Here is a 19755-nt window from a genome sequence, read left to right on the forward strand (position 1 = left end):
CAAACACTTTGCAAAGTCAGTGCTTGTTTTGTAACAAAAAAGCAAACGGTCTAGTACATACGTAACCTTTTGAATGCGTTTTTGCTTTGCGTCACATTTTTTGTGATTTCACCAGCAACTTTAGGCAGGTAGTGATAATTGTAAAGCTTGTCAAATGTCCTAATGAGAGTCTGACAGCATGACTCAAATGCATCTTGTAGAGTTTTAAGAAAGCTTTTCCTTTTTTAATAAATGTCCTTTTACAAAAACTTATTAAAGGCTAATTTAAAAAAGAAAAATGAATAAACACATTTTTGCGGGGAAAAAAAATTACATTTATTATTTATTTATTTTTTTCCTATAGGAGCCTGCAAAGTATTGCACCCATGATCAGTGGATCAGGCTCCTGCAAACACTTCCTCCAGCTCTGAAACTGAAAGCCCCTAAGGGAATGAGGGCTGGGGGTAACATGGTGCAAAAGGTGAACTAACCTGAAAGCTTTAGACAGCAATTTACAAATGCTTCCTGGACTTGCCAAATATTGTAATGCGTGAGCTTCATATTACTGTCTTACTTCACGACGATTCACCGGTGCCTCTTATCTCACTGTGAGTCTATAGCACAAGGCCTGGCAGATCAAGTACAACAGAGTTTGGAGTCTATAATGGTTATATGTGGAACCTTTTTTTTTTTTTGGGGGGGGGGGGGGTCCATGGCAAAACGGAGTTACATAAAAACATAGTGTGATTTGGTAATGCTGATGTACGCTATTAATTTATGGTAATTGTATTAATAGGTCCACTTTAAGCCCTTCTTTTGTTTCTGCAGGTTTCTGGGCCATTTGTATGCTGCAGAAGCACTCATCTCTCTGGACAGGATCTCGGATGCCATCACTCATTTGAACCCAGAGAATGTCACAGATGTGTCCCTTGGGGTTTCCTCAAATGAACAGGAGCAAGGTTAATGAAACCACACTTGACTAAGCCATGCTTTTATCTGCTTCTCTGATGGAAGTGGTAATGCACACATGTACTCATACACACGCACACATCTCCAGCCCCCATGCTTCATAATTTATTTGCAGAGTATGTCTGTACAGTTCATGAATACTGCATGCAGTGACTCATTCGTTTGTAGCATAACCTTTAAATGATTCTGCTCATGATTCCACTCATTAGACTTGAAGAACACAGATTATGACAAGAGACTCATACGTAGAGGGTTAACGCATATTCTCATTTACTAGATGAACAGGATGTGGGATGATAGGTCAGAAAGGAGTGGTAATTACCAAGTCTTAGGTTGGCTATACGTGACCTCATAAAGACAGGCAATACAACGAATTGAAGCATTGCTTGTGACAGTTGGTCTTTAGGTCATTCAAAGAGGTTGTTATTGCAGAAAGTGTTCATTTTTAGTTTTAATACTTTAAATATCTCTACAGCCAGTATGCAGATTTACTTTGTGTATGCAAACAAAGGAACAAAGCTATTTTATGAATTTGCGGCATTCTCTGATCAGCTGTTTCAGGTCGAAAATTGTGGTGGATCCCAGCAGGGTCAAAAGAGGGGCATATTTATTTCCAACTTTTATTTTTAGGCAGGCACTAGCTTATCTTCAGTTGTACTAAGATTGTTTCGACCATAAACAAAGCGAACATAGAATACTTCTATTCCATTATCATTTTAAAGTTTTTTTAAAGTAAAAGTGTCTAGCCAGTGATAAAGCAGTGTGGGTGCAGGAATGTCCACTGTCAACTATCGTGTTCAACAGTTATTATTATTTGTGTTATTATACAGGATTTATATAGCGCCAACAGTTTGGGCAGTGCTTTACAACATGAAGGCAGACAGTGCAGTTACAATACAATACACCAATAATCAGAGGGCCCTGCTCATTAGAGCTTACAATCTAAAAGGCAGGGTCAAGTGATACAAACGGTAAGAACTGTGGGGAATGATCTGATGGAGAAAATAAAAGTACTGTCATTATGCAAGAGCAGCATAGGTTTCTCTGAAGAGAAGGGTTTTCAGGGATGGTCTAAAAGCAAAGTAGGAGATAGTCTGACAGATTGGGGTAGGGAATTCCATAGATTGAGAGGCTCAGGAAAAGTCCTGGAGGTGAGCATGGGAGTAGGTGACGAGGGACCTAGAGAGCAGGAGGTCTTGGGAGGAACAAAGAGAACCAGTAGGTTATTATTTTGAGACTAGGTTACTGATGAAGCTGGGGGCCAAGTTGTGGATGGCTTTGTAAATTTAGTATTTTGAATTTAATTTGTTGGGTGAGTGGAAGCCAGTGGAGGGATTAACAGGAGTAGCGGACAGTGAATGGTTGGTAAGGTGGATGAGCCTGGCAGCAGCATTTATGATAGACTGAAGGGAGGGTAGCCTATATAAAAGTAATCCCGTGAGGAGGGAGTTGCTGTAGATGAGGCAAGAGATGACCAGGGACTGTTTCTGTTATACAGGATTTATATAGTGCTGACAGTTTGCGCAGAGCTTTATAATAAAAAGAGAGGCAGTACAGCTACAACTCGAAGGGTTAGGGGGGCCCTGCTCATAAGAGCTTACAATCTAATAGGGCTTTTGCACCCACAGGTGCCTGAATAGAGTTGCTGAGGAACAGTGACTGCATCTGATAGGATGCTGTCACTGTTTGTCCAATAATTTTCCACCAGGTTTAATGGATTTTTAAATTGATTGTCGACGAGCTCCATGGTGTTTCCACAGCTCAAAATTTCCTACGCTTTAGGCTGGACATACATTTATACAATTTTTTCTTGTATAATTTTTTCCTTTAAAATTCACTAAAACCATGTAATAGGAGGTCAAACCTAAACACTTTCAATTTGTATGCAATCAGGCAGTCCCTTGCACTACATAGTTGAAGATAAATCTAAAGAAAATTGAACAAGAAAACTATAATGTAGGGCCAACTTAAGAGAAGCCACTACAAAATGCCTGCTATTTCGTTTCTCAGAAACATTTAGTTTAAATTTGTTTTCTTCTGAAACCTCAAGCAATGGCTAAGCCCCACCTACAGTCTGTCACTGGCAGCGGGATAGCAGTCAGTTAAACTTAGCCATCAACTAAGGGAAAGCTAGGCCCCAGTAACAAAGTAAAACTAAATCAGAGAGGGGCTCAGAAGATGCTTTTCTGACTAATACAAAATAAGAGCAGGCATTTGGTGCATGCTTTTAGCTAAAATGTGTACTTTACAATTTTTAAAATGGTGTAAGGTTCACTTTAAAAGATATTAAACTGGACCTTTTTATAAAAGTTTTTTCCCTTGACATGAATTCGATTTTCTTATGTCCATTAATTTTGCTTGTGCTGTAAAATATATTGACATACATGACAACTCATGTGATGGAAAGGATCCCTAATTGCCAAGATCACGTGGTTTCTGATGTATATTCACTTACTGCAGACTCTAATGCTTTCAGTTATCAGGTACACACAGTCTGAATGTTGGGAGACATTTGCCAGTTCAAAAAAGAAAAACGTCCGACATTCGGTCCGTGCGCTGTCGGTCTGTTTGGCTGGCTTCTATCACGCATGCTGGAAAACCAGCAGCCGACTGACTTCCCGATCAGCGCTCTCAGGCAATGGCAGAGAGCGCTGATCAAAGTGTTATAGCAGGGGTGCCGTCTCACTGTCCGAACAAAAAAGCTCATCAGGGGAGATTGCTATATACTAACTTTGCATAATTAGTATAGCCGCTCCAAGCGGAGCTGACAACCCGATGGGTTGAACGGAAAAAACTAATAGTGTGTACCAGGCTTAAATCTGCCCACTGCCCACTTTGACTGGACAGTGAAATGGGGAGCAGCATACATTGTCTCTCCTTCTACTTTGACATTTGTCTCTCACTCTTCTTTCTTCTTCTTTCAGCATGTCCCTTGTTAATATGTGAGCACTGCAGTAAAACTGAAAGGCTTCTTTTTCCTTTTTGTCTGAGCTTTGCTGTATAGGGAATTGCAATAAGCAGATACCAAGTCATATACAGAGTACTGCTTGTATTTGAAAAAAATGCATTTATTAATGTACAGTATTCATGAATACAGAGCTACATTCATTTGTGTTTTATACCTGCCTGGAGTTCAACTTTAAGTCCACAATTGCAATATTGCACATTAATATACAATAAATTACCATTATATGCTACTGTGCAGCTTTTCTCATTTGAGGGGGGGGGGGGCATTGTTACATCAGTTAGCAATTGATCTCTGCCAGAGCTTTATCTTAGGATTTGAAGTCACTGGCTACATTATTGTACAATTGTGGGACTCCTAGAAAAACTGGGAAATACCTGAAGGTGCTTGCAGATACATGTGCTTGGTTTTTACCTCTGCCATAAGATTAATACTTTAAAGGAAAGCACAAGATTACGTTACCACTTGAAGGCAGTGGCAATTTATTAATATTTCACACACAATAAATTATGCATTTTTAGCTAGAGAATTAAAGTGTTACTGAAACCAGTTAAGGACCCAGTACCTTGCTGGAAATTTTTTCTTTAGATAGAAAATTTTTTCTCCTGGATTTTTCCTGTGAGACCTACAATCAACTGCCGGACTGGGAGAAGGGCTGGATAATCTAGATCCAGTGGTCATCCTAGTCTGGCCAACGAGCGTGCGCAGACCTTAAGCTTCACGCTAGGTCAGCTGCGACATAGCCCCACTGGACGGGGGGTTGGCCTGTGAGTCCAACGCCACACATATGACTGGGTTTCGGCCCGAGTCGCAGCGTTCCTCTTGGCCGACAGCACCCCATGTCTATGGAGAGGGGTTTTGTCTGGAGTGGTGCCCACCTGGTTCCTGTTATAGTGAGTAGCCGTTCCCCCCCCCCCTCTCCAAGTGGAGGGATTTGGGGTGGACGCGGGCCCCTCCTTGGGACAGTTGGACCCCAGGTTCCCCTTCTTCCCGTCAGCCACCCACCTTTGTCATCTGTCCCTCATCCTACCCCCCCTCAACATATGTTGGGGCTGTTTGTGTGGTCTGATCCACCTCCTGGGATGGGGGCAGGGCGCTATGCTGGCGATGGGGTTTTGGAGGGGTGTGCCCCCATTGACTGGATGATCGACTGTGCCGGGGGGGGGGGGGGGGGGATGTACCTAGTGGGGCATCCTGCCTGGGTCTGTCCTTGAGGCCTCGGTTCCCTCCTGGATCCTTTAAAACCTTATGGTGCCACGCTGGGTTGCCATTTTGTTGTAGCCTGTATGTTTCTATAGTCCGGCGGCCATTTTTTGCAGTGGTTTGCTATTGAAAATAGCAGGGACCATGACAGTGGAGCCCCGTGGGCAGCAATTTCGGCAGTGGGAACCCCTGTTCATCCCCTGGTGCTGACTCCCCTGGTGCTGACTCCTGGATCTTTTCACTTTCTAATCGCTGCGCCTGGAGTGCAGATTATCATTGTGGCTTCAGGTGGCTGTTTTCTGCTGGGTGGCGAGTCTGGTGGGGTTCTCTCTGCTGAGCATCGCTTGGTGCTTGTGCCTGGCGACCGGGTGGTGCTGCCAACGCGGTGGGGGTTGTCCCTTGCAGTGTTTTACACCTTTTGTGGGGTCCCCCTGGTGACTCATGGAGTCTTTGGATCCCCTCTCTGAGGCTGCGGGGCCCTCTGGGTCCCAACCTTCCACCGATGCACTAACTGCGGTCCTGCAGTCCTTTGTATCCCGGGTGGAGGTGCTTTTCAGGCGACAGGCTAGCAAAAAGCACCCCCCCCCCCCGCCTTCCCCTGCCTCATCCGTCTCATCCTGAATCTGATTCGGCCGCCGCGGAGGTGGGTCACCCTGCTGGGTCTGCAGCCACGTGCCCATAATCCTCTGATAGTGAGGATGATTCCTCCCCGTCTGCAACCGCGCACGAAAAGGCGCTGGTGGAAGCACTGATTGTATCTTTGCGTGAGACCTTAAAGATGGAGGATGCAGCTGCGACGGAGGCAAAGGTTCCCTTTGGCATTCACAAGCCATCCATAGCGGCAATGGTGTTTCCTCTCCCCGCCTATTTTGACAGAACTTTGCTAAAGAGTGGGGACAACCAAAGCGTCCCTGTGGGGTCGCTAATCGCTTTACTAGGCATTAACCCTATGAGGAGTCCCTTCTTAAGAAGTGGACTGTTCACCGGTGGTGGACTCTCCGGTTTCCAGATTGAACAAGACAACCATGATTTTGGTTGAAGAGTCCCCGGCCTTTAAGGATCTGGCTGACAGGAAGGCTGTGAGTGAGCTAAGCTTTTACACGGTGACCTGGAGGGAGAACAGCTCCCCCCTGCCTTTGCCAGCTGGTCCAGGGACTGCAGTTTATCTGTGATGCCTCTTTGGATGCATCTCCCCTAGTGGCTCAGCTCTCTGTTTCAGCAGTGATCGTTCAAGGTGTCTTTTCTCTCAAATGTTGGTCTGCAGACCAGACTTGTAAAAAGGCCTTGACTGATCTCCCCTTTCGAAGGGATTGCCTGTTTGGAGCTACCCTGGATGACATCATTAACGGTATGACAGGGGGAAAGAGTACTTTTCTTCCGCAGGCTACTAAGGGCAAGGAACCTCGTTGTAGACGTGGGCCCTCATTCTCAGCTCATATGTTTTTTCGTCCCTCAGGGTCGAGTGAGAAGGGCTCGAAGCCTTTCAGGGCCTCCTCTGGGGGATCCAAAGGAACCTGGTCTGGCAAGCCAAGAGCGGGCTTCTCCAGACCCACAGACAAAGCTCCTTCAGCATTAAGGTGCGCCCTCACCCGTATCGGGGGTGTGGAGGGACCTCTTTGTTGGTTTCTAGACCCGTGGACTTCCCTGGTACAAGAGAATTGGGTCCACAAAGTAATTCGGTCCGGCTACAAGATCGGCAAGGTTCTTTTTTCTTCCAACTTGCGCCTGTCCCCAGAGCGTTTACAGGTTCTGTTTGGGGCAGTACAAGATCTGTTGCTTTAAGGGGTGATTTTGCCAGTTCCGACTTTGGAACGTTTTCAGGGTTTTTACTCAAACCTTTTTAACAGTTCCCAGGAAGGAAGGTAAGGTGCGTCCAATCCCTGGACCTCTGCTTTGTTTGGATGCAGAAGTTCAGGATGGAGTATATTTGCTCGGTGGTGGCATCCCTGCATCAGGGGGATTTTCTTGCCTCTATTGACATCAAGGATGCTTACCTTCATATTCCAATATGTGCCGGTCACCAGCTCTTCCTCCGCTTTGCTGTGAGAGAGGAGCATTATCGGTTTGTGGTGTTACCCTTTGGTCTTGCCTCTGCTCCTTGGGTCTTAACAAAAGTGTTAGCGGTACTGGACTACTTGGATGACCTCCTTCTGTGAGCGAAGTCCCCTACTGCTCTGCTGGAAAACCTGGAAATCACCATACAAACCCTGAGGAGTTCAGCTGGAATCTGAATTTTCAAAAGTTTGCTCTGGTTCCGTCCACAAAGCTGGACTATCTAGGTCTGACTCTGGAATCAGCCTTAGCCAGAGTGCTTCTTTCTCTGGACAAACTCCAGAAATTGCAGGCTCCAATTTGTCTCCTGCTGTACAGCAGATGGTCATCCCTCTGGACTTGCATGCGGGTGCTGGGCCTGATGGTGTCTACCTTTTTGAGGTGGTTCCGTTTGCACAATTCCATAGGAGGTTCCTGCAAGGGAGGTTCTCGCCAAATGAGACAAGACCCAGCAGTCTCTCTACTCAGGGGATCTGGACACTGGAAGAATCCAGACTACCCATCAATGTCTTGGAACTCCGAGCGATCAGACTGTGCCTGGACCATTGGACGGATCATCTACAGTGATGTCCAGTGCGCATTAAATCAATGCCATGGCCGTGGCTTATGTCAATCAAAGGGGCACAAAAAGTGTCCTGGCGGCTCTGGAGGTAGCCGGCATTCTAAGGTGGGCAGAACGGTTCGTTCCAGCCTTCTTCGCCATACACATTCCTGGGGTGGAAAACTGGCAAGCTGATTACCTCAGTCGGCAGGCGTTGGACCAAGGGGAGTGGTTTCTTCATCTGGAGGGGTTTCGTCAGTTGTTTCTCTGGTGGGGCAAGGTGGATCTGTTGGTGTCTCGGCTCAAAAGGTGCAGAGTTTTGTGGCTCGGTCACGGGATCCTCTGGTGAATGCCACAGACACGCTGGTGGCCCCGTGGGGTTCGTATAGTCTGATTTACACCTTCCCTCCTCTCAAGCTTCTGCCAAGATTTCTACGCAGGATTGAGGCAGAAGGGATTCAGGTCATCTTAGTGGCTCAGGATTGGCTTTGCTAGGCTTGGTATGCCGATCTGGTGCTGCTGGTCGCCAACGTTCCTTGGAAGCTTCCTCTCAGGGAGGATCTGCCGTCCCAAGGATCAATGACGCTGGCTTTGACAGTTTGGCTTTTGAATGCCAGGTGCTGATGGATAGAGGTTTATCTGAGTTGGTGATTCCAACGCTGTTAAAAGCTAGGAAATCTACTTCTAGGAAGATCTATCATCATACATGGAAGACGTACATTGCGTGGTGCGAGTCTCTTGAGCTTCATTCTTGCTCCCTCTCGGTGGCTCGGATCTTGACATTCCTTTAACGAGGGTTTGAACGGAAATTGGCCTTGAACACCATCAAGGGTCCGGTATCGGATTTGGCAGTCTTCCACCGACCCTTGTCCACACACTCCCTGGTACATACCTTTCTCCAGGGTGTCCGACATTTGGTTCTTCCAGTGCAGTCTCCGTACTGCCTTGGGACTTCAATTTGGTGCTTTCGGTCCTCCAGAAGCCCCACTTTGAGAATCTTGGGGAGGTTCCCTTGCTTACGCTGTCTCAGAAGGTGGCTTTTTTGGTGGCTATCACCTCAGCATGCAGGGTGTTGGAACTGGTTGCGTTATATACTGTCATTCACCTTACTTGGTTATTCACAGAGATAACGTGGTTCATCGACCCTGTCCGTCGTTACTCCCAATGGTTGTCTCTGATTTTCATTTGAATGAAGACATTGTGTTGCCTTCCCTGTGTCCCAGGCCAAAACATCCGAATGAAATTTGTCTTGCATGCCTTGGATGTGGTCCGGACAATTAGGGTGTACCTGGCAGCTACAGAGTCTTTTAGGAAGTCAGACTCGCTTCTTGAAGGATGGGCCTCCTTAAGGGTTGTCGGCTTCCTCTGGGACCATTTCCAGATGGATAAGACAGACGGTTATTCAGGCCTATTTCATCAGGGGTCAGGTTCCCCCTTTCCCTGTCAAGGCGCACTCTACTCGGGCACTTAGTGCCTCCTGGGTCTTCGGTCATCAGGTGTCAGTGACACAGGTTTGAAAGGCGGCCACCTGGTCTCCAGTGCACACTTTCACAAAGTTCTATAAAGTGGATGTGGTGGCATCTTTGAGGGTGTATATTTTTTTTTTTTTTTTTAGGTGGGCTCCAGTTGTTTTGGTTGAGCTACGGTTTGGCCTTGGGAGTTTTTTTTGCTGTTCCCACCCCTTTATGTTTAGGGGTTTAATGGATATGAAGATTAGGAGCTGTGTCCGTCAATGATTTTTGACTTACCGTAAAATCCATTTCTCTGATGTTCACTGATGGACACAGCACCCATCCCTCTGTGGAGTTGTAATTCTTCTGACACTGCTTGTAACAAAACTGAGTACCTATAGCAGAGAGAGGGAGTATACCCCGTGGGATTGCCCATAGGCGTAGCCAGGTTCTTTTTCTGCCTAGTGTCCTACTCATGTAGGGGGCAGTATAACCCAATGGTCATGAAGATCAGGAGCTGTGTCCGTCAATGAACATCAGAGAAATGGATTTTATGGTAAGTCAAAAATTTGGTTATTTTAATTGTTTTATTTTATCAATTTACAAAATGCAAAGTTAGTGAACAGAAGAAATCTAAAATATAATCAATCTAGAAATCTAATTCATATCTATATTTGGTGCGATTGCCCTTTTGGCTTCAAACCAATACACCGAAACAAATTTTAGTGTGTACAATCACAATATAATACCCACTTTCCTGGTAAAATATAAAAGATGGGGTTTAATCAAGTAAATAGATACCAAGCCTTTCAAGCCAATAATTTTAATTGCCAATAAAATGGCAAAAAAATTGTTGGTACCCAAAACTTTCCCTAGGCACTGGTTTAAAAGCCTTTACAGGTGATTGTTACTCCATCACCCTTAAATAATTTTCCAAAGAGGGTTGATTGGTAACTTCAAGTAGATAGTTTATACTACTTCAGCAATTAATTTTTGACTCACTTTGACTTGCTATGAGTTATCAAATTTAGGCCAGGCAAATATCTACAGTATCTCACAAAAGTCAGTACACCCCTCACATTTTTGTAAATATTTTATTATATCTTTTCATGTGACAAAACTGAAGAAATTACACTTTGCTACAATGTAAAGTAGAGAGTGTACAGTTTGTTGAGTTAAGGGGACAGCAAATTTACACTGTTATACAAACAGCCATTAATGTCTAAACCACTGGCAACAAAAGTGAGTACACCCCTAAGTGAAAATGTCCGAAATTGGGCTCAAAGTGTCAATATTTTGTGTGCCCACCATTATTTTCCAGCACTGCCTTAACCCTTTTGGGCATGGAGTTCACCAGAACTTCACAGGTTGCCACTGGAGTCCTCTTCCACTCCTCCATGACGACGACATGGAGCTGGTGGATGTTAGAGACCTTGCGATCCTCCACCTTCCGTTTGAGGATGCCCCACAGATGCTCAATAGGGTTTAGGTGTGGAGACATGCTTGACCAGTCCATCACCTTTACCCTCAGTGGGCCATTACCTGCTTCAGTATGTCACAGTACATGTTGGCATTCATGGTTTCCTCAATGAACTGTAGCTCCCCAGTGCCGGCAGCACTCATGCAGCCACAGACCATGACACACTCACCACCATGCTTGAATGTAAGCAAGACACACTTGTCTTTGTACTCACCTGGTTGCCGCCACACACCCTTGACACCATCTGAACCAAATAAGTTTATCTTGGTCTCATCAGACCACAGGACATGGATCCAGTAATCCATGTCCCCAGTCTGCTTGTCGACAGCAAACTGTTTGTAGGCTTTTTTGTTCATCATCTTCAGAAGAGGCTTCCTTCTGGGACAACAGCTATGCAGACCAATTTGATGCAGTGTGCGGCGTATGAGCACTGACGGGTTGACCCCCCCACCCCTTCAACCTCTGCAGCAATGCTGGCAGCACTCATAATTTTTTTTCCCAAAGACAACCTGTGGATATGACGCTGAGCACGTGCACTCAACTTCTTTGGTCGACCATGGCGAGGCCTTTTCTGAGTGGAACCTGTCCTGTTAAACCACTGTATGGTCTTGGCCACTGTACTGCATTTAGTTACAGGGTCTTGGCAATCTTCTTATAGCCAAGGCCATCTTTATATAGAGCAACAATTCTTTATTTTTTTGATTTTATTTTATTTTTTTTCAGATCCTTAGAGAGCTCTTTGCCATGAGGTGTCATGTTGAACTTACAGTGACCAGTATGATAGAGTGAGAGGGATAACGCCAAATTTAACACACCTGCTCCCTATTCAGACCTGAGACCTTGTAACACTAATGAGTCACATGACACCGGGGAGGGAAAACGGCTAGTTGGGCCCAATTTGGACATTTTTACTTAGGGGTGTACTCACTTTTGTTGCCAGCAGTTTAGACATCAACGGCAGTGTGTTGAGTTATTTTGAGGGGACAGCAAATTAACACTCACTACTTTACATTGTAGCAAAGTTTCATTTCTTCAGTGTTGTCACATGAAAAGATATAATAAAATATTTACAAAAATGGGGTGCTCACTTTTGTGAGATACTGTAAGTGTTAATTTTGAAGCAATTAACAGGAGCATTGTCTGTAAAAGTCATTGAAATCCAAGCTGTCATTTTGCCAGTGCAGGTTAGAAAATTAAGTCTAACGATGGATTGGTTATAAATCATTTATCACTTTTTGCTATGAATTTACCTTTTTCTCAATATTATTTTCTTATTCAACAGGAAATGATAAAGGAGAAAATGAGCCTATGGAATCTGGTAAGCACAATTTGCGATGATTTGTATGTGAATTTCCAGCTCTTCTATGAAACTGATTTGTTGCTTAACTTTTTATTGGATAGCATGGGAAAAGGTTGGGACCCCTATCAGGTTCTACTGCTATTCAGGGATTTATGAGAGAGATTCCCCCCCCCCCCCCCACTTAGTTCTGGGGACAATATTTTGCCAAGTTAAAGAAAATTTGTACCTGGGAAACTTACAACAATAAAAAGCTAACAGCTGTTTTAGCATTCCCTACTTAACAAATGCATTTTTACTTCTGCCTGTGTTGCTATTAGAGAAATTTCTCACTTCCTGTCTACTGGGGGCAACCTTCCTCACTTTATTGAAAACTGGAGAGTTTTTGGTATAGATATATATGCTTCTATGGGCAGCTAGTGCAAAGCAGCAGTTTATAGTTTTAGATAATGTAGGGAAGGATTAGACCCTTGGTCATTTTTTATTGCTAAGAAGCTTCATTCCTCTATTTGTACTGGTGACCAAAGTCACTAATATAGAAAGTGATGGGAAATCGGAAATCGTAAGTCTTCGATTTGGTCCAGAAGTGAGGAGAAAATCTTCCAGTAGGGTCCCCTTTTTTGGGGAAAGCTGTCAGAATTATGTTCACTTTGGAGAGCGTTTTTTTTTTTTTTTTTCCGGTTTCAGCCACAGAACAGAAAGTGACGATAATCTACCCACGGAGAGGCAGCAAAAATTTAATCTAATGGGTATAAAAACCTTCCCTACGTTACTCTCTACTAAAAAGGAAAAAAAATGGCTTTACAAAAGGGAATATTATGATTCCACCATTGTCTCTATAACTTATTTGCATTGTGCTTAAAATATGTAAAGTATGTTATGCAAAAAAGAAAAACATTCTCCCCTTTAATTCTTTATAGTTACCACTAAATGTGTGTGTTAGTCTGAATATTATCAGATTACTTATGGATATATTATAGTTCTCCTAATATTTGTATTTTAGTAGGAAAGCCAATGCCTCAGTGCTACCCAAGTTCAGTCACTTCAGCCCGTACAATGATGCTCTTCAATCTGGGAAGTGCTTATTGCTTACGTAGCGAATATGATAAGGCAAGAAAATGTCTCCACCAGGTAATGAACGGTTTGTTTGCTATTGCTTTCTAACTTTGTCTCATAATATATATAATATTTGCAAAGGTCATCTATGGTAATGGGTTTCAAAGGGCTACTGTACATTGAACATAATCATAGGTCTGTGTTACTGGGTTATCTGATTAATACACTGCAGGACACAGGCAGAGTATTCATAGACCCTGGGTTATAGTCTCATACCTTCACGTGATCGGACACTGGCAAAGATAAAGACATGCCCCAGGGTGCCTTCCCTATAACCCTACCTGACTCCATGAGTTTTTTTGCTAGTGTCCTAGTGTGATGGACCTCTTCCCCCTTACAGAGAATCACTAGCTTAGTTAATTATTTTATCTTTGAATTCTTCACATATTCACTTATTACTTATTCAAATTGGTGCAACTTCAGTAAAATGTTGGGAGCTGTACCCAGTCCCCACACTGTGGGGATGGCCTGTATTGTTGTGTCGGTCACTGCATCCTGCATAGGCACTTACCTCGGCACTTTGTTTCAACGTGTGTAGTCACTTGCAGGGTGCTATACAGGCCCAGGACCGTGGTCCATCCCTATGGAATCCAGTCCCTGATGGCTCCTTCTGTAATATGCCCACCTTGACTGGCAAAGCCTGGACCCTATATAGGAAGGCATATGCCACAACCTCGGTGTGGGCTGTCCTGTAGTGAAGTCCTCTTGGGTTACTATTAAAAACCTAGATTCTTTTTGTGTTTTATATATTACTCTGTTTGGGATCTGAGTATTTATTTCGTTGAAGCAGTGAAGAGGAAGACTTAGGGCTTGTTCACACTTGACTAAATTTCTAATGCTTAACAAACGCTCCTATAGCGTTAGTATGGGCGTTAGACTCACGTTAATAAGCTTTAGTATGGGTGTTGGGTGTTTTTCAAGCATTAATGATGATAAAAATTAGGGATCAACCGATTATCGGCAAAGCCGATATATCGAGGGCCGATCTGCACTTTCCCCAATATATCTGATTCGGCCCCTGATACCGATATTGCCAATATTTCGGGAAAGTGCTTGTACCGGAGTGATGCCTGCAGCTAGAGGCATCACCCTGGTACTGGCGTCCATAGCTGACGGTCGGCTGTCTTGTAATGACAATCGATGCGGCTGAGAAGCTGCTTGGCTGTCATTACAAGGAGCGGGAGGGCACGTCCTGCCGCCTTCCGCGGCTCGCCCGGGTCTCCCATCCCACTGGGAGACCAGGGCATCCTACCTGTACGGTCGCTGAAGACCCCATCAAAGCCACATTCGGCTCTGATCGGGTCTTCATGGAAAAACCCGGAAGTGATGTCATGACATCACTTCCGGGTACTCTGCGCTAAATTAAAAAAAATTACAGCATTCAAAACAGCCAAACTTGAATGCTTTTAAGTGCAGTGGAGGGGTTTGGGGGTCTTTTAGACCCCCAGATCCCTCCACAAGAGTACTTGTAAAAAAAAAAAAAAAAAATTAAATAAAAACATTTTTTTTTTTTAAATGTGCGAAAATATTGGCAGATATCGGCCGATACCGATATGCGATGACCAAAATATTGGTATCGGCAATAAAAAACGATATCGGTCAATCACTATTAAAAATGCTCCCCAAATGCCCTATGGGCAGTTTTACAGCAGTTGATGAACGTAAGGCGTGTTAAACCGCACCAGAAATGCCTATTCCATTTCAGGAAATTAATTAATATCAACGCCTGACTTAAAATGAGGCTTCAATTTTGAAGCGACACTAAAGCTTCATGGTTTGATACAGTAAACAGCACTGTGTGCTGTCTATTGTATCGTTTGTATAGGTGTTTGAGGGGCGTTTTTTAGTGCCTCTCAAACGCCTGCTTTTAATGCCAGTGTGAACTTAGCCTTAATGTTATTGTTTCACCTTAGCAACAACACAGCTTTTATGGAAACTGCCCCCAGTAGGTAACATGTTCTCTCACTGTAGTGTCACCTCTGTTATGTGAGTAAATGCATTCCTTGCAGCATAACGAATACTCTGGTGTTTTTCCCTCCTGCATCATTCTCTCCACAGCATTCTTTGTTTCTTCCTGTTTAATAGAGGCAATGCCTTGTCCCTGCCTGGGAAGTTTAAATGTTGTGGAGAAATAATACAAGCAGCATGGGATGGTGTTGAGTCTATAGGGAGTTGTCCCAGCAATTAGAGCTAAAAGCAGTAGTATTATGCCTTGACATGAGTCTTAGCAAGGATCAGCTTTCAGCTGTACATTTGGGAGTTGTATCTGGGGAGCACCTTTTGACTCTAATAATTCATTATAGGATTGCACTGTTCTCTTTTACATTTATTTTTTTTAGGCTTCTTCTATGATTCATCCGAAAGAAGTCCCACCAGAGGCAATTCTGCTGGCAGTTTACCTAGAGCTACAGAACGGTAACTATCTCTCTACATTCAATGCTTAGAACTGCACCTATCTACCTAAGATGTGTCCTGATAGTGTGAATTGGAGGGTGAAACACTGAGATGGATTTAAATGTTCAAGGTATATCTTTCTAGTAGAATAGTACCACCTCCAAGCTCCTCATATCTTTTTGCCAGGCCAGTGGAGATTCCCACATCTTTCCCCATCATGGCAATAAAGATATTACCCCAGGCTTAAGTTGTCCATAAACTGATTACATTTCGGCCGATTCAACAAGGACTGACCAAATTTCAATTAGTGTTAACTTTTGGAAAATCTGCTACAGTCACTAATCAGTGTATTCTGACAGCTGCAGGTGCTGCTATAAGAATACATATTCAGTGACGCGAATGGGCAGATCCCTACTTGGCCGTGTTTTTTGGGGGGTAGGGAAAAGATCCCAGCTAGCTATCAGATCAGGAAATTGGGGGGGGGGGGGGGTAGAGAATGCTGTGACCGGTCCGTTCGTAACTTGTTACACCTTGAATATAGGTGCAACGTTACAAAAGTTGAACCTTTTTTTTAAAACTTACTCCCTCATATTTCCCAGTCTGTCCGCCATAGCAGATTAGGAAAACTTGGCTTCTAGCAATGGATACTTGTGGACCACAGATATCCACACTTTCCTTGGTCAGATTGCCTCTTGACAGGAGCTTTAGGTCCTCATGCACAAAAAGTTAACCTCTTACCAATATTTCAAAAACCTGTGAATTGATTAGTGCTCTGAAGGGATTAATAACCAAACTGATATTAGTTAAGGAGTTCTTTAAGCTGTTGGATTTTCAGTCTGCTGTGTGTATTATTAGTGTCTAAAAAAGATGTATGAAGTGGTTACAGTATTAAGGGCTCCAATTTTTTTTTTTCTTTTGTGTGAAATCTACTGTATTTTACATTGAGCTGAAAATCCTGCATACCTCATATTATTCTTCCCCAGTGCTTTGCCTGGTGCCACATTTTGTTCATCTTCCTTAGCAGGGAGCATTTACTAATTATTTATTTATTTTTTTTCCTGTCTGGCAAAATCAATTTTAGAAATGCTCCATTGTGATCTCTCCTCTATGACAAATGGCATTACCATGCGATCAGGTTCTTCTGCCTGGGGCAAGCACTCTACTATTACCAGCATTAACACTTAACCCTTTGGCTTTCAGGGGCATTTTGGTTTCGTTTGAATCCGAGTAAGCACAAATACTAAAGCAGAGTTATGCCTCGTTTCCACTGAGCGGAACGGTTCGGGTCGGTACAGTTTGGAAGGGTTAGAATGGTCCGGTCTATTCAGGTGAGCGTTTCCACTGCAAGTCGGGCCACCAGGGACCATGCGGGGTTTACACCAAATGAGGTGTTTGTTTTGCTCTTTCATTTGACGTGAGCATTGATGGTTTCCTGTCCGCCAATCAGAGGACTCTATCGTGTGACGCCAGTAGCTCCGCCCTAACCGTACCGTACCATTTCCTATGGCCCTACATCTGAAGCAGGACCAGGAATGGTGCGGTTTGGTTCGGTTGTATGGGCCACTTTCATAATGGAAACACTCAAATTAGCGTTCCGTACCGAACCGACCCGAACCGATCCGCTCAGTGGAAACGAGGCATTAGTTACCTGCACTGACTGTTATGTATTCAGCCAATACCAATAATGCTCAACTTTGTAAACAAATGCGGCTTGAAATAGTTGAAATCTGTATATAAAAGTAGATATACAGTACATATAGAGCCTGAGCACATTTCCCATTATTTATATAAAGATATCTGTTGCATAATCTAGAACTGAGATATGGCTGCAGCTGGCATCGCATACAGAACAGATGTATCCTGCTTACATGGACTAAAGATTTTGTACTAAAGCTCGGGTACTTGAAACGTCTAAAGAAGAAGCTGCAAGATAGTATCAACAAACCTGTTTTAAGGGCCTGTGTCAGCAGACTTCTTTCTTTTTTATATCTGATGTGTTTTCTATTCCCACACATCTCGTATAAATCTATGCCTATATGTTTTTTTTTTTTTCTCTCTGGCATAAAATGCACATTAAAGTAAGTAAAACAGGTAAAGGCGTGGCTTTTCCAGCTCCTTATGTGATAACTACAAATTAGCCCCTTCATGACCAAGAATGTTTTGTGTCTTCATGACTTAATTCTGGTCAGAATGTGGACCTGAACTCTAAAAATTGATCATTTGCATGTTATAGGGAACATCTAGAAATGTTAATTGTATCTAAGCAGTACCTTGAACGTGGATTCCTCCTGAAAAATAGCAGTGCTCTTCGTGTTATGTCAGTTGTGCCTACAGCCCAAAAGCTGTATATCTGTAGCCTGAGATAGAAGGTACTCTGCCTTTTGTCTGCTAGTCTCTTTGGATTTAGTGTATGATTTTAAGATGTCAGTATTGTGCTGCTCACTGTAAACCTTGCTGGAGATTCTGACATAAGGAGGCAAAGTCCTCCTCTGTCAGAATGACCACCTCCTTATAGAGAGACCGTGCAGAACAAGGCTGACCATATAGGTTCAACTCTCTTGTGCAATTTTCATTTAGATTGACCAAAAACCATATAATATGAGGTCAAACAAACAAAACCACTTTTGGTTGTTTCCAATTAGGCAGACCCATGTACTACATAGTTTAAACACTTTCCGACCAGCCACTGTAGTTTTACTACGGCAGGTCGGCTCTTTTCCTTGAAACAAGGTACCTGCTTTGCGGAACTGCTAGCAGGGGCGCGCGTCCATTCGCCACAGGGGAAGCTGATCAGCAGGGCCGGTGGCCACGATTACCGCCAGGCACCCACAATCGCTCCCTTTGGAGACAGAACGTCAGTCTGCCATTGTAAACACGGCTGACCGTTGTTCTGACAGCCCACCACCCCCCCCCACAGTTAGAAAGCACCCCCTAGGGACACATTTAACCCTTTGATCGCCCCTGGTGTTAACCCCTTCCCTGTCAGTGTCATTAGTACAGGAACAGTGCATATTTTTAGCACTGATTACTGTAGTAATGTCACTGGTCCCCCCAAAACTGTCAGGTGTGCGATCTGTCTGCCGCAATGTCGCAGTCCCGCTAAAAATTGCTGATCGCCGCCATTACTAATAAATAAATTAAAATGGCATAAATCTTCCCCCTAGTTTGTAGACACGATAACTTTTTCGCCAACCAATCAATATACACTTATTGGGATTTTTTTTTACCAAAAATATGATTTTGATTTTTACATTTTTCTTATTGGGAATGTTTTATAGCAGAAAGCAAAAAATATTATTTTTTTTTGTTTTGTTTTTTTTTTTCACAATTGTTGCTCTTTTTTTGTTTATCCTGCAAAAAATAAAAATCGCACAGGTGATCAAATACCACCAAAAGAAAGCTCTATTTGAGTGAATTTTTTTTTTATTAGGGTACAGCATCGCAGGACCGCGCAATTGTCAGTTAAAGTAACGCAGTGCAGTATCGCAAATAATTGGCCAAGTCATTAAGGGGGTAAATCCTTCCGGTCTAGAAGTGGTTAAGGTAAATCTACAAGAAAATTGAACATGTATGGCCTGCCCTAGGCATGATAAAGTAATGAGGGGATTTTCAGCTGCATGGATACCACAGACGTTACTAATGTCTAGTCCTAACTCTGTCTGCCTTTTTTGGGCACTGCTTTCAGAGTCGCAGTTCCTCTTTAGGGGTACCTGCACACGGTACTGATGTTTAAACATCAGTATTCCTGGCCAGAGTTTCTTGCTGTAATTTTGTTTAGATTTGTGTGTACACAAGTAAAATAAATTCTAGCTCCCAGAATGCATTTTTAACCTTTCTAAATTCAAATTTCTCGATCGTTCATTGACCGAGGCAACTCCATATTCTTCTTAACCTTTGGGTTATGCTGCCCCCTACAGGAGTAGGACCACTAGGCAGGAAAAAACTTTACCACGCCTATGGGGCAGTCCCTGAAGGCATACACCCACTCACTCTGCTATAGGATTCATTTGGTTTCTGCCTAGTTTAGGAGTAGGACCTATTTCCCGGCTGGGACTTCGGTCTTAGCTTGTTTTTTTATTTTAAAGCGGAGTTCGATTATGTAAATTTTGTGGCCATCCGCTTGCTTTTCCTCACCTGAAAAGGAAATGGATAGTTACGATTTTTTTTTTTTTTTTTTTTTACTTACCTTGTTATTGTGGAAAAATATACTCACCTTTCTTCCACTTCCTGGGAGCTGAATGTCATCGCTCCCAGGAATCAATGCAATGGCACCGGCCCCGCTCGTCATTTCCGGTGCGACGCCGCATT

At 43.6% G+C, this 19755-nt stretch overlaps 1 protein-coding gene across 2 annotated transcripts in view; it reads left to right on the forward strand.

The window, feature by feature from the left end:
* Positions 1–19755, forward strand: part of CNOT10 (CCR4-NOT transcription complex subunit 10) — a 233424-nt gene that overhangs the window by 203997 nt on the left and 9672 nt on the right. For both annotated transcript variants that reach the window (XM_082259468.1, XM_082259469.1), the window contains 4 exons: positions 808–938; positions 11923–11958; positions 12941–13068; positions 15393–15468. In XM_082259468.1, coding sequence (XP_082115594.1) covers positions 808–938; positions 11923–11958; positions 12941–13068; positions 15393–15468 — 371 coding nt within the window. The remainder of the gene's footprint in view (positions 1–807; positions 939–11922; positions 11959–12940; positions 13069–15392; positions 15469–19755) is intronic.

The sequence above is a fragment of the Pelophylax lessonae genome (assembly GCF_965119305.1).
Source record: "Pelophylax lessonae genome assembly, chromosome: 5".
In the NCBI taxonomy this organism is placed as follows: Eukaryota; Metazoa; Chordata; class Amphibia; order Anura; family Ranidae; genus Pelophylax; species Pelophylax lessonae.